Below are 20,820 nucleotides of genomic sequence, written 5' to 3' on the forward strand. Positions count from 1 at the left end.
ATTAACTCTGTAAGTTCCACACAATTTCAGAGGGTGGAGGTAAAATGTTCGCCTGCCGTAAATAAGCTAACGAAGAAGAAGAAAATCAAGGAAGAAGAGGTTTAAAAATAACGAGCGCGACGAGTAGCTGAGTAAACTGAAACGTAATCAACATGGAATTTAATCGATGTATCTTGGTGAAACGATCCACCGATCTGAATGCGGTCAAAGTAGCAGAACAAAGGCAGCAGATGACTCTCCACTGCCGGCAGTGTAACACCATCCTGGGGGACTCCTGCGGCATCTGCGGGGAGATCATGGACTCTGTTATGTGTTTAAGTAAGTTTATCTCTCAACTCTGAAAAAATAGTTTTCAAAAAAACTTTATACAGTAAAGCGGTAACTCTGCATTGTGTTTGTAGTGTAGGGTGAATAGTTTGATGGTGGGTCAGTTTGGTTTGTAGTGACCCTGAATATGTGTTCATTGTATCCTGCCTACTTTACTTTCTGCATGTTTTCCCTTCAGGAGTAACTGATGACGTGATTGTCAGTGATGTGATGCAGCCAGGACATAAAGGGGAACTGCGTAGTTGGTAAGTTTGGTTTAAGGTTTTGGATTTCGAAACCTTGGCTTTGTCCTGTATCCTCTGTGGTTACTCGCTTATCTTTAAGGAATAAATCATCTTGTTTACTTTCAGTATCTACAGCTCTCTGAAATGCCAAGCGTGCGGCTGTGCTGTGGGGAAAGTCATTCACTCAGCTCCATCACATTTGGCTGCAGTTCGCTCCATCTTTCTCCTCCACAAAGCAAACATCAGCTGGTGAGCCCTCTCAGTCCTGCTGAGCACACAACAAGCATATTGACTTCTTGTGTACATGTTTACTGCTGCCTGGAAGGGACACAGGGGATGAAACAAACAAACAGGTGGCTTATGAGTGTTGTCAGAGAGCACGAAGGGATTTTTGTAGGGATAAAACAGCCTTTACTCTACACCTAATCAATAATATATATATATATATATATAAAAAAAAATTGTAATGATGCCACAGTTTTATCCTACATACATATTTTTTTCTGCAGTTATATTCTCAGCAGCAGCTCAGTGGTGAAGGCCTCCACACTCTCATTTAATCTGAAGCCCCTCAAAGAAAACATTCATGAGGTAAATCAGCAAAAAATTCCACGATCTGATCCGTTTGTGTTTGGTACTGAAACACGTCTCTGTGCAGGTAGGACAGCAGTTGGAAGTCCTGTTGGAGACGCTGATGCTACGTGAGAGCAGAATCACTGACACAAGTGTTAACAGTGAACTGAGCAAGTAATGTGCATCAGCTAACCCTGGGACGATGTTTCCTGCAGCCTGATGCTGCCAGTTGTATTTTTTGTTTGATGAATACCTTGTACAGACTCCTGATCTATTTGAACTGTTCTTGTATGTTTGTGTAAATTAAGATTTGTTAATAAAATAATACAAAACTTTCTTGAGAACATGTTTTTGAATGTTGGATAGTTGAATTCCCAATGTTCTGTCCTAATGCTAAGCTATGCTAGCTAATAAGGTGAGTCTGCTGGCTTAGAAAGAGGGAAAGGACCATTTAAGAGACTTATGAGGACCACTGATTGTCAAAAATGACAACAGGTTCACACAGATGTGGGAAAAACTGTACACAAACAACACCCTGCAATCCAATTGGCACCATGCTGCATTTTATTGCTGAATTTCTGATACAGATTCATTTTTTTTAGGTTAATACAAAACCAGACAAGAGGCTCACACATAATAAGCATGCCTATTTCCTCCCTCTGGAGTGCATAGTTTCTACACAGTTCACCTCAGTGGAAAAGTTAATCAACAAAGTGATGTCATTTATCTTACTTAAGCATTTGCTGTTGTTGTTTTTCATGGGAACAAATGTTGATCTGTGTTTTGTGCACTGTGACTGTACTGCCATGTCCGACAGAAGCTCTGATTGTTATTTTCTTCTTTTTTTTTTGGTGCTGTTTGTATCATGACTAGCAGCTATGCTCGAGGCTACTTTAACATGCTCGCTGTTGTGTCAACCGTCCCCCGAAGTCGTCACAGAACATCCGATACAAACATTTCAACACCCTAATTACACCCATTCACATTACAAAGTTGGATTATTGCATGCAATACGAACCATTCATTATTCTGCTAAGTCATGCATATTTTTTAAACCCATATATTTATGCTGCTAAGACGCCTACTTGCTGCTTATAAATTGAGATTACAAATCCCCAGAAAGAGCGTTACAGGGTTTTTTTAGAACACAGTATTAAAGACAGGATGGTGATGATGACGGTGCAAGTCAGTACATAGAGAGAGAGAAAGTGCTTTTCAAACAAGTGTCAAGTTCATTCAGTGAATCCTTTGCAGCCACAGAGTTACTGAAAAGTCTGTAAAGGAAAGGGGTGGATGTAAAAAAAATGCTACAAGAAACGAAATGTATTAAAGCATCCCATCTCATGTACACATTGGTTTAGATTATTGTTTTGGCGTTGAAAGAAAATTGTCAATGCAATATTGTGATGCTACAGCTGTCTTCACGTACAGTGCCTTGCTCTACAGGATGTATCCCAAATGTTCTTATAAAGCCAACTACAACTAAAAAGTGGCTAATAGCTTGTAGTGTAGGCATGGAACAGAAAAGAAAGAGGGGGGAATCCTTTTAAACACTTACACCCTGGCACTAAACTCATGCATTATTTGTAGGTTATTGCTTCTAAAACTCTAATCAAATACAATTTTATGGATTAAAATAGAATGCTCTGAATCCTGAAACTATGAGGTAATATGTACAATGTGATGTCGTGGTGAGATCTTAACTCTAGAACTAAAAAACACATCAGATCCCAACCAATTAGATCATCAATTCTTCTCTTAATAGAACTTTATCAATTGCTGTCACATCTGAGACTTGGTTGCTCGATCAACTACATATTTTCTTCCTGATAATTTAATTTCTGATCATTCTTTTAAGAGTGCTTAATACAAAAACATATAGCTTGCTCTGTTAAAAACGGGACCAGAGCCCGACTCATATGCAGATTAGGTGATTTTAACAATAATCCTGGCCGATCACAGATTGAGCAGTGACGTGTTTAATCTAACGAAGACGCTAATTCAGTAATTCAGGTTTGTCATTACATAGTTTGTCCTGTAGAGTGTGCTAAAACTCCACAATACATGTAGCAGAGCACAGCTGACCGCACTAACTAATCTGTGGAACAGGCTAATGAAGGATTTAAAGTTTAATATTAGTTCATATCGATAATATTTGAATTCCATCACCTACATAAACATGTGCATATATATATATATATATATATCGATTTTAAAATGGGCCTAAACATGGAAAACTTCAGCACCCCTAATGTACATGCAAATAAAAACTGGCGTCCCCTTCAGAGCTCCAGTATCAGTCGGGCTCTAAACAGCACTTACACTGAGCATATATTCCTATGTGAATCAATACTTTCAATAATTGCATATCCTGATTGTGTCATTTATTAGTTATATTATCATTATGCAGACTAGACATGGAAAAAGGGGGGATCTAGCATTAGAGTATAGGGGAAAGCTGCATTTAAAGGCGCAGTACGTCAATCTACCACCCTGTTTGAACTCCAGCTTAGTCTAGAAGTTGATTTCACTATTCTTCATGAAGCAAGCATCACTACTGGTCATGCATGGCTACTATAATGTTGGCATCCGCTAAAACAGCTAATGCACATGAGTCTATACATATCTTAATGGAAGACATTGGTGATTTTGTTGCTTTCAAACAACTTGTCACTTGTTTATACAATATACAGTTTGGTCAACAACATGACAGTTAAGATCAAATATTGCACAAATCCCGGTAAATTGTGATTTTTCTTTTTTTTTGTGTAAAAATCATAAAAATGAAACAGAGAAATGAGACCAGGGTTTCCTTCAGGTATGGGTTAAAAAGGCAAGATAAACTTTGTCTTATGGAATCTGAAATGGGCATCTCTAGGTCTATCTGCTGCTCGGTCAGAACTTCCTGTTCATACATTATCTCTCACAAGGTAACAGAACATGAGAGGGGAGAAGACCCAATGTGGAAATACAGAAATTAAAAAAACTAAACGTTGACAATTCTGTCTCTTTGTGTGACAAACAGTAAACCTGAAATGCAAAAAATGAGGACATGGGGTGGAAAATACTATCTAGTGACCTTCCCTTTGGGACAGATGCATAGGAGACCACAGACTGAGTGAGTCATGACAGCGTGCATCATGTCAGCTACTTCGACTCTCTAAAACTAAATCCATTTAGGAACAATACATAAAACTGCTGTGGCGCTTGACAACCATTTAGCTACTGGTTCAATCCTTTTGCACTTGCTGTGGCAATGAGGTAGAGAAAAAAACCAAATTAGTCTAATTTAACATCACAGGCCTTGATCTTTGCTACAGTATTGTGTGTCATTACTTTCTTCTTGTTCAGTAACTGCTTCGGTCTATTTTTGGGAAGTGTTATCAACTATGTTTAGCTGCAAGCCTAACAAGAATCCCACCCAGGCCTAACACACACCTCAGAGCTAAATGTTAGGCTACATGTAAACATGGCTAAAAATGAGCATCATGGAGGCCAGGCGGCCCAAAACCTTGGCAGGCGTCCCCACTTGCTGATGATCATGCTGCAGAAATAGGTCAGGACAAGAGGCGATGCTGTGGAGGAGAGATGGAAAGTGTCCCGACAACGGCAGGGAGGTCCCATAAGGCCAATACAGGTCTTTACCTCCACAGGTGTATAGTTGGTTGGCGGTGGTGGATGTAATATGACTGTGGCACTGGGTCGGCTCTGAAGGGAGACATCCCTCCGGTCTTGGCTTCAGCTGGGTTTCCCGACTCGATCAAGTGAATATTTAGTCCTAAAATAATGATTCACTTTATTATTGCATTTAGTTTGAATTAAAAGTGATTATCTGGATGTCATCTACTTAATATTGATAAATGACCGGATTAAATGGTTAATTGGTTTGGAGGACGTCAGACAGGAAAAAGTCTTCACATAAAATCAGTCATATCTTTGTTTAAGTATAATAATTAGTCCCCAAGTGATTAATCATTACTGCAATAATCTGAGGTATCAGGCTGCTGTCTTCCAGCTTCAGTAGAGATTTTAGACATGATTACCAAAAAAACAGTTTCTAGTTAAACGTACTGTTTTAAACTACAATTAATTTTTTTCGAAAATAAGAAAAAATATGCAGGAAAGTGAAGGCTGAAGCACTGACCTTGGAGTGAGTTGGCTGGATATTGTGCATTGGTGTTTCCTCTGTGGTTGATCTGCAGCTGCACACAATGGTAAACAAAAGCCGGGGGGATTTCTTCCTCTACGGTGAAGGTCTCCAGGACTGGACGGTTGCCGGGCATTTATTTTTGATATGAGGAGCCGCGTCGGTGAGGACAAATTAAAGAGATAATACCCAAACCACCGGACCCCCTTCTCTCCCCTGCTGTGTGCTCGCCGACGGGGAGAGAAGAAGGTCCTGTCGTCCCCCTCTCCTTTACACCCTCCGCTCTACGCCATTTTGCTCCGCTACTACGAGCCAACAGAGGAATGCGATGATTGAGCTGGAGACCTGTCAATCAAAGCTGAAGCCCGCCCCGGAAGTGCTTCTTCTTCGTCACTATTTTTACAGCTGACAGCCAGCGCTGTGTGCTAATTTGGCTAACTGCAACGGAATTTTATCAAATTCCGCAATTATTTGTGTACAAAACACATATCAACTAATACTAAAATATATATAAAAAAAAGTGTATTTAAAAAATATATCGTTACCCGTTAGCGTAACTGGCATTATTCATGCGAAATTAATAAGAAAACTCATGCTAACAGGACAAAACCAACTAACCAACCAACACTACCAATAAACAATAGAAATAGCAAACAGGATATTTTCAAGGAAGCACCCCCAAAAGTGGAGCATGGCTGTGCAAATAATAAAGAAAATTATGCTCAGTATTTTTTTTTAATTCAGGAAAAAGAAAACTTTTTTTAAATGAAGTATCAGACATTAAAAGACTAAAGGACAACCACACAGGCGTCCCAGTCAGGTCCGTCACTTAGTGAGGTCCCCTGGAAAGTTTGCGGATCATCTCCCTTTTAAATATTAACACTCCCAATAAATAACACAGAGAAAGCATGGCACTTATTTTATTCAAATCAAATTCATGAATCACTTTGATAAACCAACATCACATGAAATGTGAATAATATATGACTGATAATCACGTAATGATTAATAAAATGGTTGAGCTGTATTTCTTGCTCTCAGCCGACGGAGGGTGTTCTTGTAATGATTGAACAAACTCACATTAAAGATTAAAGGCTCAGACATCTGCTCTCCAGTTCAGAAATATATTTTGAATTTCTTTAGTGTCTTGAGCTTCTCAACAGGGAAATTGCAAGACAAATGTTGAGCAGTGCATAAACCAACACATATGATCTGTTTGTTGCGTCACAGGGGGACTGATCATATAAGCATAGCGCATTGTTCTAAGTCTACAATCTAACTGGTCCACAGCTGACTTATAAAGGGTCAACCATGTGGGCAAACCCTGAAAACAGGTCAGGGTGGGAGCTAAATCCTGGTGATACTCTGCTAACAAGTCAGCAGCAGCGTCTGGCATCAGCTGCAAATAAATAAGCTGTTCCTTTAATGTCACATTCAAACAGCAGCGGCTCCAGGTAGTCACTGGCTTTGAAAGAGGGTCGATTTTATTTGGCTTAAACTATCTATTGGCAGTAGCTAGGTTAATCCATATGAAAACAAAACACAAACACGGCTATAGGCCCCTGCTTACTGTTGACATATTAACTTACAAAGGGGAACCAAAGCCATGGCACTTCAGGCAGTTAAACACACACAGTAATTGTGGAGCAGGTCCTGCTTTGCTTTTAAAGGACAAACATAGAGCTTGCTGGTCTGACTTGGTCTTCCACAAGTCAAAGAGAAGAATTCATAGGATCCAGTTAGCATTGAAAAACACTGATTTTTCTGAAGGGAAATCACACGTCTAAAAGCTTTGACTGTGAACCGTTGCATATTTGTACAGACAACAACAACGTGTGCTAAAATATTACAGCATGAGAAAACTTTACAAACGTACTCACTGCAATATAGCAAAAAGCTTAATAGTACCGTGCTATAAAATAAATTTTCATGTGAAAAGTGGAACAGCAGTGACACTAACTACGACCTTCTAAATGTTTTCTAATAAATAATCATTAATTACTGGGAAAAATACATAGAGGACATTGCATAAAACAACCCAAGGCACACAACTTTTCCCTTTGTTTACAAGAGCAGTGCAAAGGCAGAAACTCATGATCTACGCCTGTCTTCTGGATGCTTGGTCTGTCAGCGTGCACTCTGAGTGTGGGTCACGGCTGCTCACTGAAAAGCTGGATGAGGTTGTGTCCTGACATTAACTGACATGATTAAGCTCTACTCAAAAGGGAGAAAAGAAAACTTAGTGCAGGAACCGGATGCTCATTTTCTGTTCCACGTCCACCTTTTCCAAGACCTGAGAAAACAAACAGAAATACAGTCACTTAAGACACACAGTCTACACCAGACCTGGGAAAAGCACGGCCCGCAGGCCACACCCGGCCCGCTTGCGTCTTCAATGCGGCCCGCGGACCATGCACAAAATATTAAACAAAGGCAGCAAAAGTCAGCTGTTGAGCCGGCATCACCGGTAACGTCTTTCCAACCCTTCTTGTCTCTTCCACGTTGCTGTGCTGCGTAATCCCATCTACTCTCTGGAGAGACACGGTCGCGCTGTCTACACTTTGAAAACGCTGCGTGACTATGCTGAAATGTACAGTAACGCACACAGAAACTCTACGGTGCATTCAGATCTTACCGTGGTGCTGCAGCTGACACATTTCATCGTCATCTGCTCTTAAAAAGCACAGATCTTTCAGAACTCTGGGATTTGCCTCTTTAACTTTTACCTTAACTCTAATGGTTTTCTTCTGTAAAAATATCTTCACATCATCTGTGCTGCTCTGCACTGTGTGTGTTTCAACATACAACCAGCACACACTCAGAGTAGACATGGACACACACAGAGAGGACCGAGGGGTAACCAGTAAATGACAGCAAAAGATTCTTACAATGATGAAAATGTAACAGGAGCATAAAGGTAGATACTGTGCCAGTGGTCTCCAATTTATATTATTATTTATGAAAAATGTGGCTCTTTGCTTTTCTTATGGAAGTCTATGTGGCGCTTGCAAAAAACATAATTGCCCACACCTAGTCTACACTGTGTGTATGCAAGGCTACTATGCACCATGTATAAAATGGAATATATATATTTCCCTTCTATTCTGAGGCCACTCCTGGCCTTTCTATCCCACTGGGGCCTCCTTTGCTATAAATGGCCTGCATGTCCACGTGGTAGTGGTATATGGTCAGCTTTTAATTAAAAAGCAGCCTTTATACAGAAACAGTTATAGGTTTAGTAGGAATACTTCAGTGGTTTGCTCCAAACCTACACAGTGGGATAAACAAATACATAAAGAGGATCACGTCCGAGAGGACCACAAAACTTGCCTTGATAAATTCATTGAAAGAAATGCAGTTATCTCCGTTTGTGTCAGCCTCCTGGATGGTTCTATCAGCGATACTGCCAAGCTGTTCATCTGAAATGTTTACACCAACCATCATCCGTAAAACCTGCAAACAAAGAGCAAAGTGTCCTCGTGGTTAACAGTTCCTGATGAAATGTTTTGAAAATAACGTTAATGACACATGTATTTAGCACACACACGATAATTTGCAGGTATTTTGGATCACTGGTAGGCAACAGTAGGAATTACACAAACATAAATAACAGTGCACACATATCCTCAGAAAAAAAAGAACACAAACAGTACTTTAAAATCGCACATTCACTGTTACAGACTCACACATCGGATGAAGCAGGTCACAGAAATGTTTTGCGCAAAACAAGAAATCCGTCTGAGTCATTTAACTCAGAGCTTACAGCAATTACAGGTCACACAATGTCAACCACACCAAGGTGGCTTCAGAGAGGGACAACAAATAACACAGCAGGAGCACAGAGGAGGCCGGAATACAGGATATCAGACTGTCTGGGGCAAATCAACTGGTAGTTAAGCTTAGTTATCACATCATTATCAGCACGAGGGCAAAGTCTTCCAATCGACAGGGAAATCCTTCTCTTTGTAGTGCACTTTAAAATACACATTGCTTAATATAGTCTGTTGCTTTGTTGGACATTCAGTGAAAAGCAAAGAGTAAAGACGGACTTCCTTTAAGGCCATTCTCTGGCTCTTATGTGACACACCAACACGCTCACCTGCAGCAACTCATCCCGAGAGATTTTGTCATCTCTGTCCAGGTCATACAGACGGAAAGCAACTGAAAAACACAAAATATATACAAGTCACGAGAGACAGTCTAATTCCATGTTGCAACATCTTGTGAACATTCATGACAGTGGTCAGCAGCTCCACCCGAACACGCCTGGGTGATCAGGCTGTGCACTCACACAGCAGCTTGTTGGTCCTGCTGTTGAGTGGCTCGCTGGCAGTGTGGTCCTTGTTCTTTTCATTGTCCTCGATTGGCCTGAAGTGAGCCAGTGTCCGCATAAAGCCCCTGAAGTTTACCTGGTCCTCTCTGAAAGGGAAAAACAAACGGGAGACTTCCTGTGACAATGTGGATAAAACATACAAAATAAACAAATGTTTTCTGGTGGATTAGATTGCCTTTGTACCAAATGAAGTAGTGGGCAACTCAAAGAAAACGCAAACTATCAGTAACCCAACAATATTACACAGGCACTACACTCTCTACCTCCATTCTCAAGTTGTTCAGAAGCAAACAGGCCGAAGCCAGGACAGAATCCATCTGAAACCATTAAAGGCCACAGCTAAAATTAAAACGCCCACACTTCTGACTTTTTGGGATTTTAATGACACATTCATAAAAAAACATCTGGTTTTGACATCCAGACTGATAAAACAGCCAAAGGACTGTCACATTTATTTCTACACAGACTTGGCAGAGAGGTTCTTCCTCTAGTCTGCAGTCAAGGAGCCCACAACTGAAAGGCCCTATGGTCTGTTTCAGCTTTGTGGTGGTGGATGGTGACTCAAACCTACAACGCTCCAAAATAACAAGAGCTCCAAATCTTGCAGGCCAATAATAAAGACAACTCACCCCTCTGGAAAAAAAGCGTTGATGATTCTGTCTCCCAGGGGATTGATGGCCAACTCCGGGATCCTCTGGAAGTCTTCTCGACTACAAACGTGACAGGAGAACACGTCATGATTAAATCACAATATGCATTTTTAATCAACTCACACTGATATGATGGTTAACGTTAAAAAAAGAAAAAACAAATAATGATGAAGAGAGCTCTGGAGGCCCCTCCTACAGTATTTTAATGAAACTAAATACCTTGAATTCAGCTGCCTCGATTAAAACTCTTGGACAAACCTGAATACTGTTTCTCTATCATGTAGAGTAACTGTATCTTAGCCTGCTGGGTAATATGCCAAATCTCATTGTTGTGGCAACTAAAGAACGATAAGGAAGTCACATTGAGAAAAATGAGAACAAACGTGACTTCTGCTGTGACTGAAATCACTTGAGCCAGGACACGCGGAAGCAATAACTTATTATGTGTAAACAAACATCTCGCAAGCGACTGGAACTGGAACTGTACAGATTCTTCTTCTCATTTCGCCCTTGAGAGAGTGACCCGTAAATGGATCCTTATTGCCAAAGCAGGGCTCAGACTGAAGTTTTAGTTGCTTAATGATTACCCATTTCTTTACCTATCACTTACAATAAAGTCAGAACTCTCAGTCACTTCACTTACATAAAAACCTCCATGACAGTCTTCATTAGTGCTCACTGAAAAGCTATGAAACCAGAATTCACACTATCCATTTGGCAACACATTCAAACATCATCGATCTAATCATGACAGTTTAAATACTTGTTGATGAAGATTCTCAGTCATCCAGGTCATCATACGTAGAGAAGATTGAAGCAAGGCGTCTGGACTTGTAGAGTTTTCTTGAAGATGTTTCGCTGCTCATCCGAGCAGCTTCATCAGTTCTAACTGTTTGGTGGGGAAACATGGTTTATATGTGGTTACAGACCTATGTGGGTGGGTCTGGGTAAAAAAAAACTTAAAAAACAATAGCACTAAATGTTTCCATACTTACCTGTGATATTCTAACGACTATGAAACTGCCGGAGGGGGACTGGTGACAGCCCTTTGTTCTTACTGTGAGTATGTGCAAACTTCCTGGGAATGGATGGAATCACTGCATTGTATGTGGTAGAAAGATGATGTCTGAGGCCACCACCTCTGTTAAAGGAAAGGTTTTTCCAGCTTAACATAGATGGCTTCCTTGACTCCTAGGAAAGGTGGTATGAAAGAGCTCTTTCATACCACCTTTCCTCCCTGTCTAAAATGTGAACATTGTTATCCTCAAAGGAGTGTCCTTTGTCTGTGAGGTGGAGGTGAACAGCTGAGTCTTGTCCTGAGGAGGTGGCTCTCCTGTGCTGAGCCATTCTTCTGTGGAGTGGTTGTTTAGTTTCTCTAATGTACAGATCAGAGCATTCCTCACTGCACTGGACTGCATATATCACATTGCTGTGTTTCTCCCTGGGAAAAAACCCCTCCGGCAGTTTCATAGTCGTTAGACACACCTGGCCCAGTCAGCCAGAATATCACAGGTAAGTATGGAAACATTTAGTGCTATTGTTTTTTAAGTTTTTTTTTACCCAGACCCACCCACATAGGTCTGTAACCACATATAAACCATGTTTCCCCACCAAACAAGTTAGAACTGATGAAGCTGCTTGGATGAGCAGTGAAACGTCTTCAAGAAAACTCTACAAGTCCAGACGCCTTGCTTCAATCTTCTCTAAGTTTAAATACTGTTTACTCTACACTCTTCATGTTCACTCCTTCATTATCCTATTAGTATCCTATTATACTATCAAAACACAGCAGTAAGAAGATTTAATGGTACTGTGCATGGAGACAACAAAACAAACTGACTGTTCTTCAAACTAATCAGCCGCAGCACTTAGCTGGTATTATGTGGGGATCATTTTCACATTAGTGGCCATGTAACTGCTTACCTGAGGGTTCCATTTTCACCTTTATCCAGGCTGGTGAAGCGGCTGTAGAGGCGAGTGATCTGACTGTGGGAGACTGCAGGGGGGGAAACGTAACAGCGAAGATTTCACTACCAGATGTTCAGACTATATAAAATACAAAGCGCTCCACCTCTCACCTAATCACACTACCAGGAGTCTATTTATTGACGGTGCATAGTTGCAACATTATCCAGTTACACAGTGGCCATTTAATGCTATCAGCGCAACTTTAGATAAATTACTGAGCAAACATTAAATGTAAATTCGCAGTTAATTACACCTGAAATGTGTAATAGCCAACTAATAATCAAGAGTGTCCATCTTCATCACAGGAATTAGTCTGAGCTCAACTTACAGCCAGTCTCCTTTTTAATTTCTTCGATTTCTTCTTCTCGGAGTAACGTGGATGCTCTGGATCCCATGGTGAACCGGTAAAGGGCGTTACCAGCGAGCTGACTTGTTAGAAGGTCTTACACAACCTCCTGGATAGCTGTGAAGGAATCTTTATCCCGGACCGACGTTAGCAAACAAGCTAACTCCGCGAGCTCCGTTCGTAAAGCCTCTTTTGCTGTACAAGCAACAGAAGACTCAAACAGCTGGACTTCGACTTGGACTTGTTCTCCGTCCTCCTGTCGATGCTGATGGGCGGGTAGTCTGTTAGCTATTACAGCTTTTCCTCAGTGTGTCCCGTTTTCATGCTACCAAGAAGGGTTTCGGCCAAGTACGCTTCCTGTTCACTGAAGGGGGCGGGGCTGGCGAGGACCCGCCCTACAGTGTTGCTAGGTAGCGAAGTTTTATGCCTGATTAAAAATATAATCCTCGTAATATTTGTTTAAAAGTATGATCATATTTGTTTATTTATATGTGTTACTTATATATATGTTAATTAAAAGGCGTTCAAGCTTTGAGTAAAAATGTGCCTTTGAAGAAGTATTTGTCTCATTTATTTTAAATAAATTAAATTATGAAATAATTATACTTTTTCAGTATAAATGTAAAAATTCTGCTTCTACATTTTGCACACTGTTTCCATTCACTCCTTTCACTCTAATGTAAGCAAATATTTTGCCACTAGATGTCGCAATTTTATTATTTCAGGCAACCTTGTTGCACGAAATAAGTCCTGCACAGCTGCCCAAAGCCAATGAGTCACATCTGTGGCACAAACACATTAATGACAAAGAACAGCTGGGAAAAATACTGTGGAAATTTACATTTATATTTGATGATAACGGTGTTAAAATAAGGCTTAGAAGACAACACAGTGTCTTATTTTTTTGTGAATTGTATTGTTTTCAAAACCAGAAATGTGAACGTCACACTATATAATTTGGAGCCAGCAGATATGGCAGTGCAAATAAATACCCACAGATTAGATTACGCTAATAATATGTCAAGTATTTTACCTTTTTTCTTATTTTTAAGAAAGTTTCTGTTTTTGAGGATTAAAATCTGCTTTTTTTAAAGGGCGACCTCATCAAATTAAGACTAAGAATATTACAAATCAAGCATACAAATTAAATAAAACCAGCGAGATAACACGAGACACAAAATACTGTTTTTAAATACCTGTGGTGTGTTTATGATTTAGGAGGATAACAGGAGAAAGCTGTTCCTCAAGTTCTAAGGAAACATGGGGCGTGTGAAAATCTAACAGCTTTTGGTAAGGAACGGTAGATTAAACAGATTAGATGGGAAAGGAATGTATATAAAGAGATGACGATGCCGGGGCAGCCGAGTAGATTAAGACACAGATTAAAAAAAAATATATTACAGAAACACGTTTCAGCTTTGGTCAGATTTTATTCCAAGATCCCTGTGTTAATTTCAACAAACATTCAGGATATAGTGATACATTACTGACAAAATGTCAAATCAAACATTCATGTCAGGTAAAGCTGGGAGCAACAACACATTCAAATCAATTCCATGTTTGTCTTCACAGTGATAGTGCAACTCATCATAAAACAACCTTAAAAATTCTCAATAAAAATCACAAAACAAGCTCTTTAAAAATAAAAAACAGTGTGATAGTGTGTTTATAAAAACAACAACGTCAACCTCACGACAGACTGATTCCTAAGTGCAGCTCAGATTTCCTCCCACAAGGAAGATCTGAGAGTTCACTGGCTTTGTTGAAAGCCTTTTAGTAGCTGAAATGACACTCTGAGTCCATGGCCCGCTGGATCCTGCAGAAAGACACCACAAAACAAAAAGGAGCAATAAATGACATGAAAATAAACCTTTTTATTTGATTTTTATATGTGTCTTTCTGGTACTTTCACTGGAGACTAACTGAAGATAAATAATATGTTTTAAATGTGCTACCTGTCTGCAGGATACCCCCTCTCACACAGGTTGACCAGAGCATACAGATGTCTCAGGGCGTATTCATACTGAAACACAGCAGAAACAAACATCACATGTCAGAAATGATACAACAGTCTGTGCCGCCCCCCTCTTCACATGTCCCTTTAAATGAAACACAGCTGCATGAAAGTACAGGGGGAAATCTTCCTGCTTTAATTTAGATGGAAAAAAAAATCCCCCAGTAACCAAACTGAGTATTATGAGCTGTATGATGATTTTTTAAATACTATTTCTCCATTTTTCTTCTTTTCCTATTGAACCTATATTGTTTTTGTGCATTTCTTATTTGAAAATATCTTTATTTTCTAACAAATTGTTTATTATTGATATGTTTTATATTTGAACCTAGGCAGCTGCTGTATGGAAGAGTTGTGGGATTCTTTCATTTTAATCAAATATTATGCATTATTCACAGATAAACATACGAAAGCACCATATATCCTTAATACTAATGAATCATAAATCAAACTAATAATTTTAGAAGCCGTCAAGTCATACCAGCTGTCATGTGGCTTTGATAATGATGTAAAAAAAAATGAGGCTTCTATGTCGGGATTTGTGTCAGCTGAATACAGATAAATGTGTGTGTGGTGATAAACAGCATGTGAGCCAGATCTGGAGTTCCCTCTTTAGAAGCAGAACCAGACTCTTTAACATGTCAGTGGAGTTTCACCCGTCAGCTACACATGAATTCAGCCAAAGCTCTGACTCATTAACCACCAAAGCTCTGTAGCACCGGGCAGGGGAGCTGCCTGGTGTGCTGTAACTGTGCACAACATGTTCTGTGTGTAGAGCTGTTGTACCTCAGTTTTATGCCAGTTGAAGCAGTTGTGTTTGTAGTGATTGACTGCAGCCTTGTAGCACTGATGCTGGGAGAGGTCAGCTCGCTCGTCCAGAATCTCCTGAGCCTTGAACTTATCGCCGGTCACCTCTTCCACCACTTTGCGCATAGTGTCGGCCAGCAGCTCTCTGACCTGTTTAGAGTTCAACACACTGTTAGAGCCTGTAACATGGACCCTGTCACGGTAAATGCTTGATTTGTGCAGGTAAATCAATCATTCATGGGAAATCAGCAGAGGACAAGAAGTCTGCATCACTTTGTACCTTTAAGTGCACGTTGATCTCCATCAGCAGGCCCCTTGCCGCTCTGATATCATTGGAGGACATCAGCTTCCTCTTGAGGATGGCCAGAGGAACGTCAGGGCTCGGGGTCAGGTTGGGGTGAGGAACAGGTGGCAGCGTCATCGGAGGGACAGGCAGCTTGTCTGATTTGGGATTACCTTGAAAGGCTACCACCTTCATGTGAGCCAGCGTCTGAAAAGAAGGAACGTTTCAGCCAATCATCCTGACAAAAAAAAAAAAAAACACTACTTCTCCTTATTTATTTGGTATGGAGGCCAAACTGACCTTGTTTCCAAACTGCTGGACGTGGCTGGTGTTTGTGTGACTCTTCACGATCTTGAACTGCTTCAGCAAAGTTTCTTTGGTCAGGTCCTCCTAGAAGCACAATGTAACAGTGAAGCAGTGACATTTCCATCAATCACAAATCAAACATTGTGATGGTGATGTTTGTCTTTTGTTTTGCTCAAGTTTTTTCTTTTGATGCTGCAAACCGAAAAGATCTGTTACAGACACATGCAAACAACATTGTATTTGTTTCCTCTACTGGTTAAATACAGCTTCTACTGCTGGAAATGTTCACCACTTCCTTTTCCTGCCTGTTTGACAACAGGTGTGTGGAACAGAAGATATTTTTTAAGATCTGATCATCCTCCATATACTCCATGTTACCCTGAATTTTTAGAGAGACAAAGATCTATTGAGCTAGCCAGCTAAACGGCTTCAATCCCTCACCACCAGGATGCTTCAAAACATGGGCTTTTCTTCCTGTAGCCTGCACTGCTGTTGGGCAATTTATTAAGAAAACAAACTGGATTTTCTTAAATTATTTCGGTCTCAATTTGTTTTTCCATTTGCATCTTTTTTGGCACACAAGCATTTCACCATGCTTTGTATTATGTACCATGTGTATGTGCCCAATAAAAAGTCAGTCTTCTTTAAGCCGAGTGCCATCTAGGTCCTCTAGATTGGAATAAAATGACAACCAAGAGGGATAAACAGCACTTTGATAACTTCTTTGCTACAATACACAGCTGGGATTTGGACACATTGGGGGAAATTCCACCACCCACCACATCAGAGTCCTCCATCCAGTTGACACTGTACCAGTCTCCCAGGTATGTGTCCCTCGCCTCGTCATAGTAACAGGCATAAGAGGACTCGTGTGCGTTGGCAGCTGTGGTGGCGTACACTGAAAGCACAGCAACAATAAAACCACATCACTGATCCATATTCTGTGCAGGTTGGCTAATGTGCATCACATGATGCCGAGCACATGACAGACAGCTCACACAGTCCCACAGGCTGTAATGCTGACCTCAGCGTTTTACTAGAAGTATGTCTAAAACTGAAGTGCTGACCTCAACAACAAATATTATAATCACATGAGCTTATATTGATTTCAAACCTGATCAAACTCCACATCAAATGTAGGTGAAGACATTCAGTCATAAGCTAAAAAGTTCATGACTTGCTTTATTGATCTCTTTATTATCTTGTCAATTCACTGGAAAGCGATTCCGATGAGGTTAAGTTCAAACTTACCATCAATGTCAGCAGGCAGGTGGTTCATCATTGACCCAGACTCACATGCTTCAATGTAAAACACCATCTGTGTGTGGAGTGAGGGTTCGAGAAAAACAAGCGTTATGATCTGATATTTCAGCACAGCTACATCATCGTGTGACTGCATTTCAATCGATCAATCAATTTCCATGCATGGCGGCCCAAACATCAATGACCTGCTTCGTACCTTTTTGTATTTCTTGTTCTCGTGCATGTACTTTATGGCTGCTTGAAGGTCATCAACATGGAGCTAAAAAAACAGAAGCTTAGGTTTCAAAGCATGTAAAGCAAATACTGTATGTAAACACAGACTGCAGGAAGCTGAAGCTGCCAAATCAGATTCTTTTTTCAGATGACAATGAAATCTGACACTCACACATGCCAAGTGACACTGAGGCTTTATTTCTGAGCCAACACACTGATGTTGTAGTTAGTTATCGTAGTTTAGCCTTAATGAACTGATGAAGCTGCTTGGATGAGCAGCGAAACGTCTTCAAGTCCAGGCGCCCTGCTTCAATCTTTCATTCAGCATTCAGCCTTAATGTTAGCATGTTAGCAGCATCTTTGCAGGTGCTTACACGAGGATGAGTGTTACAGTACATACAAACTTTACAGACATCCAAATCTATTACAAATTCATGGTGACACAAAATACAAAGTCAGGGGAACTCTAACAGTCGGTATTATTTTAACTCTGAGTACCATGAAAGTCTGCAAAAAGTCCTCATGTAGTTTTTTAAATATTCTAGTCTGATGTATCATTGGTACAAAAAAGGTTTGAACACTGTGCTTTAAGTCTTTCAATCTATATGTAAGCAGTGAAAATAAGAGCCTGTGTGTTCTCTCACTTACACCTTTACTGACTCACTTCATACTTCAACATAAGTTTATAAGGCCATGAGATCAGCATTTTAACCAGACATGCTTGATGACATTACTACTTAGTTCCTTGTTTCTTAATTTCTTTAAGGCTACATGTGCATGTGTGCTGTAGTAAACAGGTAAAAAAAAAAAAAAAAAAAGTCCTTACTTCATCATTGGGAAAGGCCAGAATGCCAGGCGCTCCGTGGTCGGTGAAGTACACAAACACATGATCATTTGGCCCACTGCCCAGTAAAATACAACAAGGTTAGAAGGAAGAAAGAAAATGTGACAAACCAGGTTTGGTGTCTGTTTTCATCTCTTTGAGAGATTCACTCCACCATCTAATTATATCGCTTGCCTCTTCAACACTTTTCCAGAGCCACCTTTAACATTTGAGGAATCACCCTTCAGCACAGCCAGGAAGTTTTCTGGAGTCACATCCTGCAGCGACAGTAACACCAAGCGATAAATCACACAGTTCGTTTATAACATTTTTAAAAAGGACATTCCAGAGCTGTGGTTTGCACTGTAATACTAATATTTGTGCCGAAGCACTCACATCCCCAGTGTAGTCTTTAGGAACTCCTTTGTACACGTCTGTGCCGTTGGGCCGGTTGATCAATACGCCTGGGGTGGGATTACTGGAAACAAAAATATTGAGTGTCATTCACATAAGGAAGTGCAAATGGCTGACTAACCACTTTGATAATGATTCACTGATCAGGTGACACACACATACAGGGTGGCGAAAACTCCACACCACTTCAGCTTTTTCCCTGCAGAATCACTGCACAATCATGTGGGAACTGAGTCAGTGAGAAGCATTTCTAGTGAAAACTACTCTGCATTAGAAAGTAGCTGGAATTTAATACACATGAATTATTAACCACAAACTGAGCAGACGATGCAGCATGTCTGCCCTATAAGAGGATAATACAGATAGAAAACAATCGGTGTTGCATAACTTGGCCTATTTGCCCCAAACACAGAGGTGTGTCCATCTGTTGTTAAAGTATTGGGTAACCACATTCTTTAGTCTATTACTTCTAATAAAGCAGCAGCTTGGATGTGTTACTGTCCCAGAACGTCCAGCGCACATCACACCTAGCTTTGCTGTGCATGTTTGTCAGATAAAAACACATGTAAGGAACGTTTTCATAGATTTAATTCAACATATAAGGGCAGTCCCATTCATAGCTGACAGATCTCTTTTTACTGTTGCTCCTCTGTCAGTAATTGAACTGCAGATCTAAATTGGTTCCTTGTGACTCCTCTCACAGAGGCTCTAACTCAGCCAGTTCACACTGAGAAAAACGCAGGGCGGACATGCTGCAGCGACAAAAGAAATACCAGCGTGACTTTGTGAGTTCTCCGTGGTTTACAGATGTGCACACACACATGCAGGGGGGAATATGCCACAGATGATAACTCCAAACAGTTTAGTTTAGTTTACCAGGCAAGTACTGATAATGGAGGTTTTAAAAGAAGGGAGTCTTTAAAAGGACAGAAAGCTGAACAGTGAATATTTTGATACTGATTATAAGGAACTAAATAAGTTAGAGTTTATGGAGGGAAAAAAAGAAGAAGTTTCTTCTTTACAAACGTAAACACTGCAGCAAAGAGCCAACTCACTTGTCGTTGTGAGCCAAGTCATCATACATCATCACCACAATCTGCTCATCTGGGATGCCATTTTTGTGGACGATCTGGTAGGCATGGCAAGCGTCGGCCTGAAGGAGAGACACAGGCAAAGGTCAGATGCACATTATACATTTATAAATACAACAGTCTCCTATGTTCTTGCTGTAAAATACACAGCACATTGTGAAGGGGAAGTTTCAGAGGTTAAAGGAGACCTTATCAAAAGCCAGTGTGGGTTAAGAGAAAACAAATGAGTCACGCACAGTTTACACAGTGGCGGCAGTTTCCAGCTCTCACCTGGTGCCTGTAGTTGTACCAGCCATTAGATCCAGCCACGATAACCACCCAGTGTTTTCCACCTTCCGGCTCCTGGGCAGGGAATCCAAAAACCAGCCCGGTGCTCAGGCCGAGCAGGGCGAGGAGGACAGACGGCGACATTTCCTCTCCTCTCCTGTGAGGATAACAGTGGGAATAAAAGACCAAAGTCAAGTTAATTATTTAGACTGTAAGCGGACAACCAACACCTACATACACACGCTGCCTGACGCCTGTGTGTGTCACATGATCATCCATTCCGGGAATGCTAGCTAGCTAGGAGTATCAAAACAAGCTAGCTGAAAGCCGGGAGTGCTTTAATAAAGCTTAAAAGTCTGGAAAAAAAGTCTGGAAAAACATAGACATAAATAGCAGAGGAATAAACGTGTTTTGTTACCTTTCAGTGTGTTGTAGAAGGAGGTAGGCAGCAGTGAGTCAACTACATAAACATCCTCTGAGGGATTCAACCGCACTTTATATCAGACGGCAGGAGGAACTGCTGTCAGGAATTCTCCCGCAGCAGCCAATCAGAGCGCGCAGGGGGCGGGGCCTCACTGTAAACAGTCATGTGCTTCCAAAAGTGAAAACAAGCAGAAACCTGTTTGTCTACAGATAAATCTAAAAGCTGGAACCTCACTTTATACTCTCATGTGTTTAAATTAAATTTCGTACTATGGAACAATAATTATAACAGATAATATGTAAATTAAGGTTGTTATAAGAGAGTGAACAGGGCTTTAAAAGTAGTTT

At 40.6% G+C, this 20,820-nt stretch overlaps 3 protein-coding genes and 1 long non-coding RNA gene across 4 annotated transcripts; 1 reads left to right on the plus strand and 3 right to left on the minus strand.

Annotated features, from left to right (window-relative positions):
• The first annotated feature begins 85 nt into the window (after positions 1-85).
• oip5 (opa interacting protein 5) lies at positions 86-1,345 on the plus strand. The gene is made up of 5 exons (XM_028395785.1): positions 86-318; positions 506-572; positions 678-800; positions 1,061-1,142; positions 1,210-1,345. Exons 1-5 carry the CDS (start codon positions 153-155, stop codon positions 1,300-1,302), a joined length of 531 nt encoding a protein of 176 aa, XP_028251586.1. The 5' UTR covers positions 86-152; the 3' UTR covers positions 1,303-1,345.
• A 320-nt stretch (positions 1,346-1,665) lies between these two features.
• Positions 1,666-5,582, minus strand: LOC114427621 (uncharacterized). Its single transcript, XR_003669471.1, has 2 exons — positions 5,269-5,582; positions 1,666-4,902 (listed from the first exon to the last, which is right to left on the minus strand). It is a non-coding gene; the product is annotated as an uncharacterized LOC114427621 (long non-coding RNA).
• Positions 5,583-6,175: 593 nt separating this feature from the next.
• Positions 6,176-12,942, minus strand: chp1 (calcineurin-like EF-hand protein 1). Its single transcript, XM_028395783.1, has 7 exons — positions 12,551-12,942; positions 12,178-12,250; positions 10,234-10,314; positions 9,563-9,690; positions 9,371-9,432; positions 8,602-8,724; positions 6,176-7,564 (listed from the first exon to the last, which is right to left on the minus strand). The coding sequence occupies exons 1-7, from the start codon at positions 12,615-12,617 to the stop codon at positions 7,511-7,513; spliced, it is 588 nt and encodes a 195-aa protein (XP_028251584.1). The 5' UTR covers positions 12,618-12,942; the 3' UTR covers positions 6,176-7,510.
• A 1,036-nt stretch (positions 12,943-13,978) lies between these two features.
• On the minus strand, positions 13,979-20,587 carry lgmn (legumain). Its single transcript, XM_028395767.1, has 14 exons — positions 20,468-20,587; positions 20,053-20,206; positions 19,747-19,844; positions 18,674-18,755; positions 18,473-18,555; positions 18,281-18,356; positions 17,438-17,500; positions 17,230-17,296; positions 16,758-16,876; positions 15,973-16,062; positions 15,670-15,879; positions 15,369-15,539; positions 14,524-14,591; positions 13,979-14,384 (listed from the first exon to the last, which is right to left on the minus strand). The coding sequence occupies exons 2-14, from the start codon at positions 20,191-20,193 to the stop codon at positions 14,342-14,344; spliced, it is 1,311 nt and encodes a 436-aa protein (XP_028251568.1). The 5' UTR covers positions 20,194-20,206; positions 20,468-20,587; the 3' UTR covers positions 13,979-14,341.
• Between the last annotated feature and the right edge of the window lie 233 nt (positions 20,588-20,820).

Source organism: Parambassis ranga, chromosome 22 (assembly GCF_900634625.1).
Source record: "Parambassis ranga chromosome 22, fParRan2.1, whole genome shotgun sequence".
Taxonomy (NCBI): Eukaryota; Metazoa; Chordata; class Actinopteri; family Ambassidae; genus Parambassis; species Parambassis ranga.

Excerpts from the sequence above, each read along its gene's own strand:
- oip5 (XM_028395785.1), top strand. The coding sequence starts at position 153 with ATGGAATTTAATCGATGTATCTTGGTGAAACGATCCACCGATCTGAAT. Across the intron at positions 319-505 it reads GGACTCTGTTATGTGTTTAA|GAGTAACTGATGACGTGATT; the intron begins GTAAGTTTATCT and ends TTTTCCCTTCAG. Across the intron at positions 1,143-1,209 it reads TCAAAGAAAACATTCATGAG|GTAGGACAGCAGTTGGAAGT; the intron begins GTAAATCAGCAA and ends GTCTCTGTGCAG.
- chp1 (XM_028395783.1), bottom strand. The coding sequence starts at position 12,617 with ATGGGATCCAGAGCATCCACGTTACTCCGAGAAGAAGAAATCGAAGAA. Across the intron at positions 9,691-10,233 it reads AACGCTTTTTTTCCAGAGGG|AGAGGACCAGGTAAACTTCA; the intron begins GTGAGTTGTCTT and ends TTTCCCTTTCAG. Across the intron at positions 9,433-9,562 it reads CAGGACCAACAAGCTGCTGT|TTGCTTTCCGTCTGTATGAC; the intron begins GTGAGTGCACAG and ends TGTGTTTTTCAG.
- lgmn (XM_028395767.1), bottom strand. The coding sequence starts at position 20,193 with ATGTCGCCGTCTGTCCTCCTCGCCCTGCTCGGCCTGAGCACCGGGCTG. Across the intron at positions 16,877-17,229 it reads CCTGCCTGCTGACATTGATG|TGTACGCCACCACAGCTGCC; the intron begins GTAAGTTTGAAC and ends CTGTGCTTTCAG. Across the intron at positions 16,063-16,757 it reads GGATGGAGGACTCTGATGTG|GAGGACCTGACCAAAGAAAC; the intron begins GTGGGTGGTGGA and ends TTGTGCTTCTAG.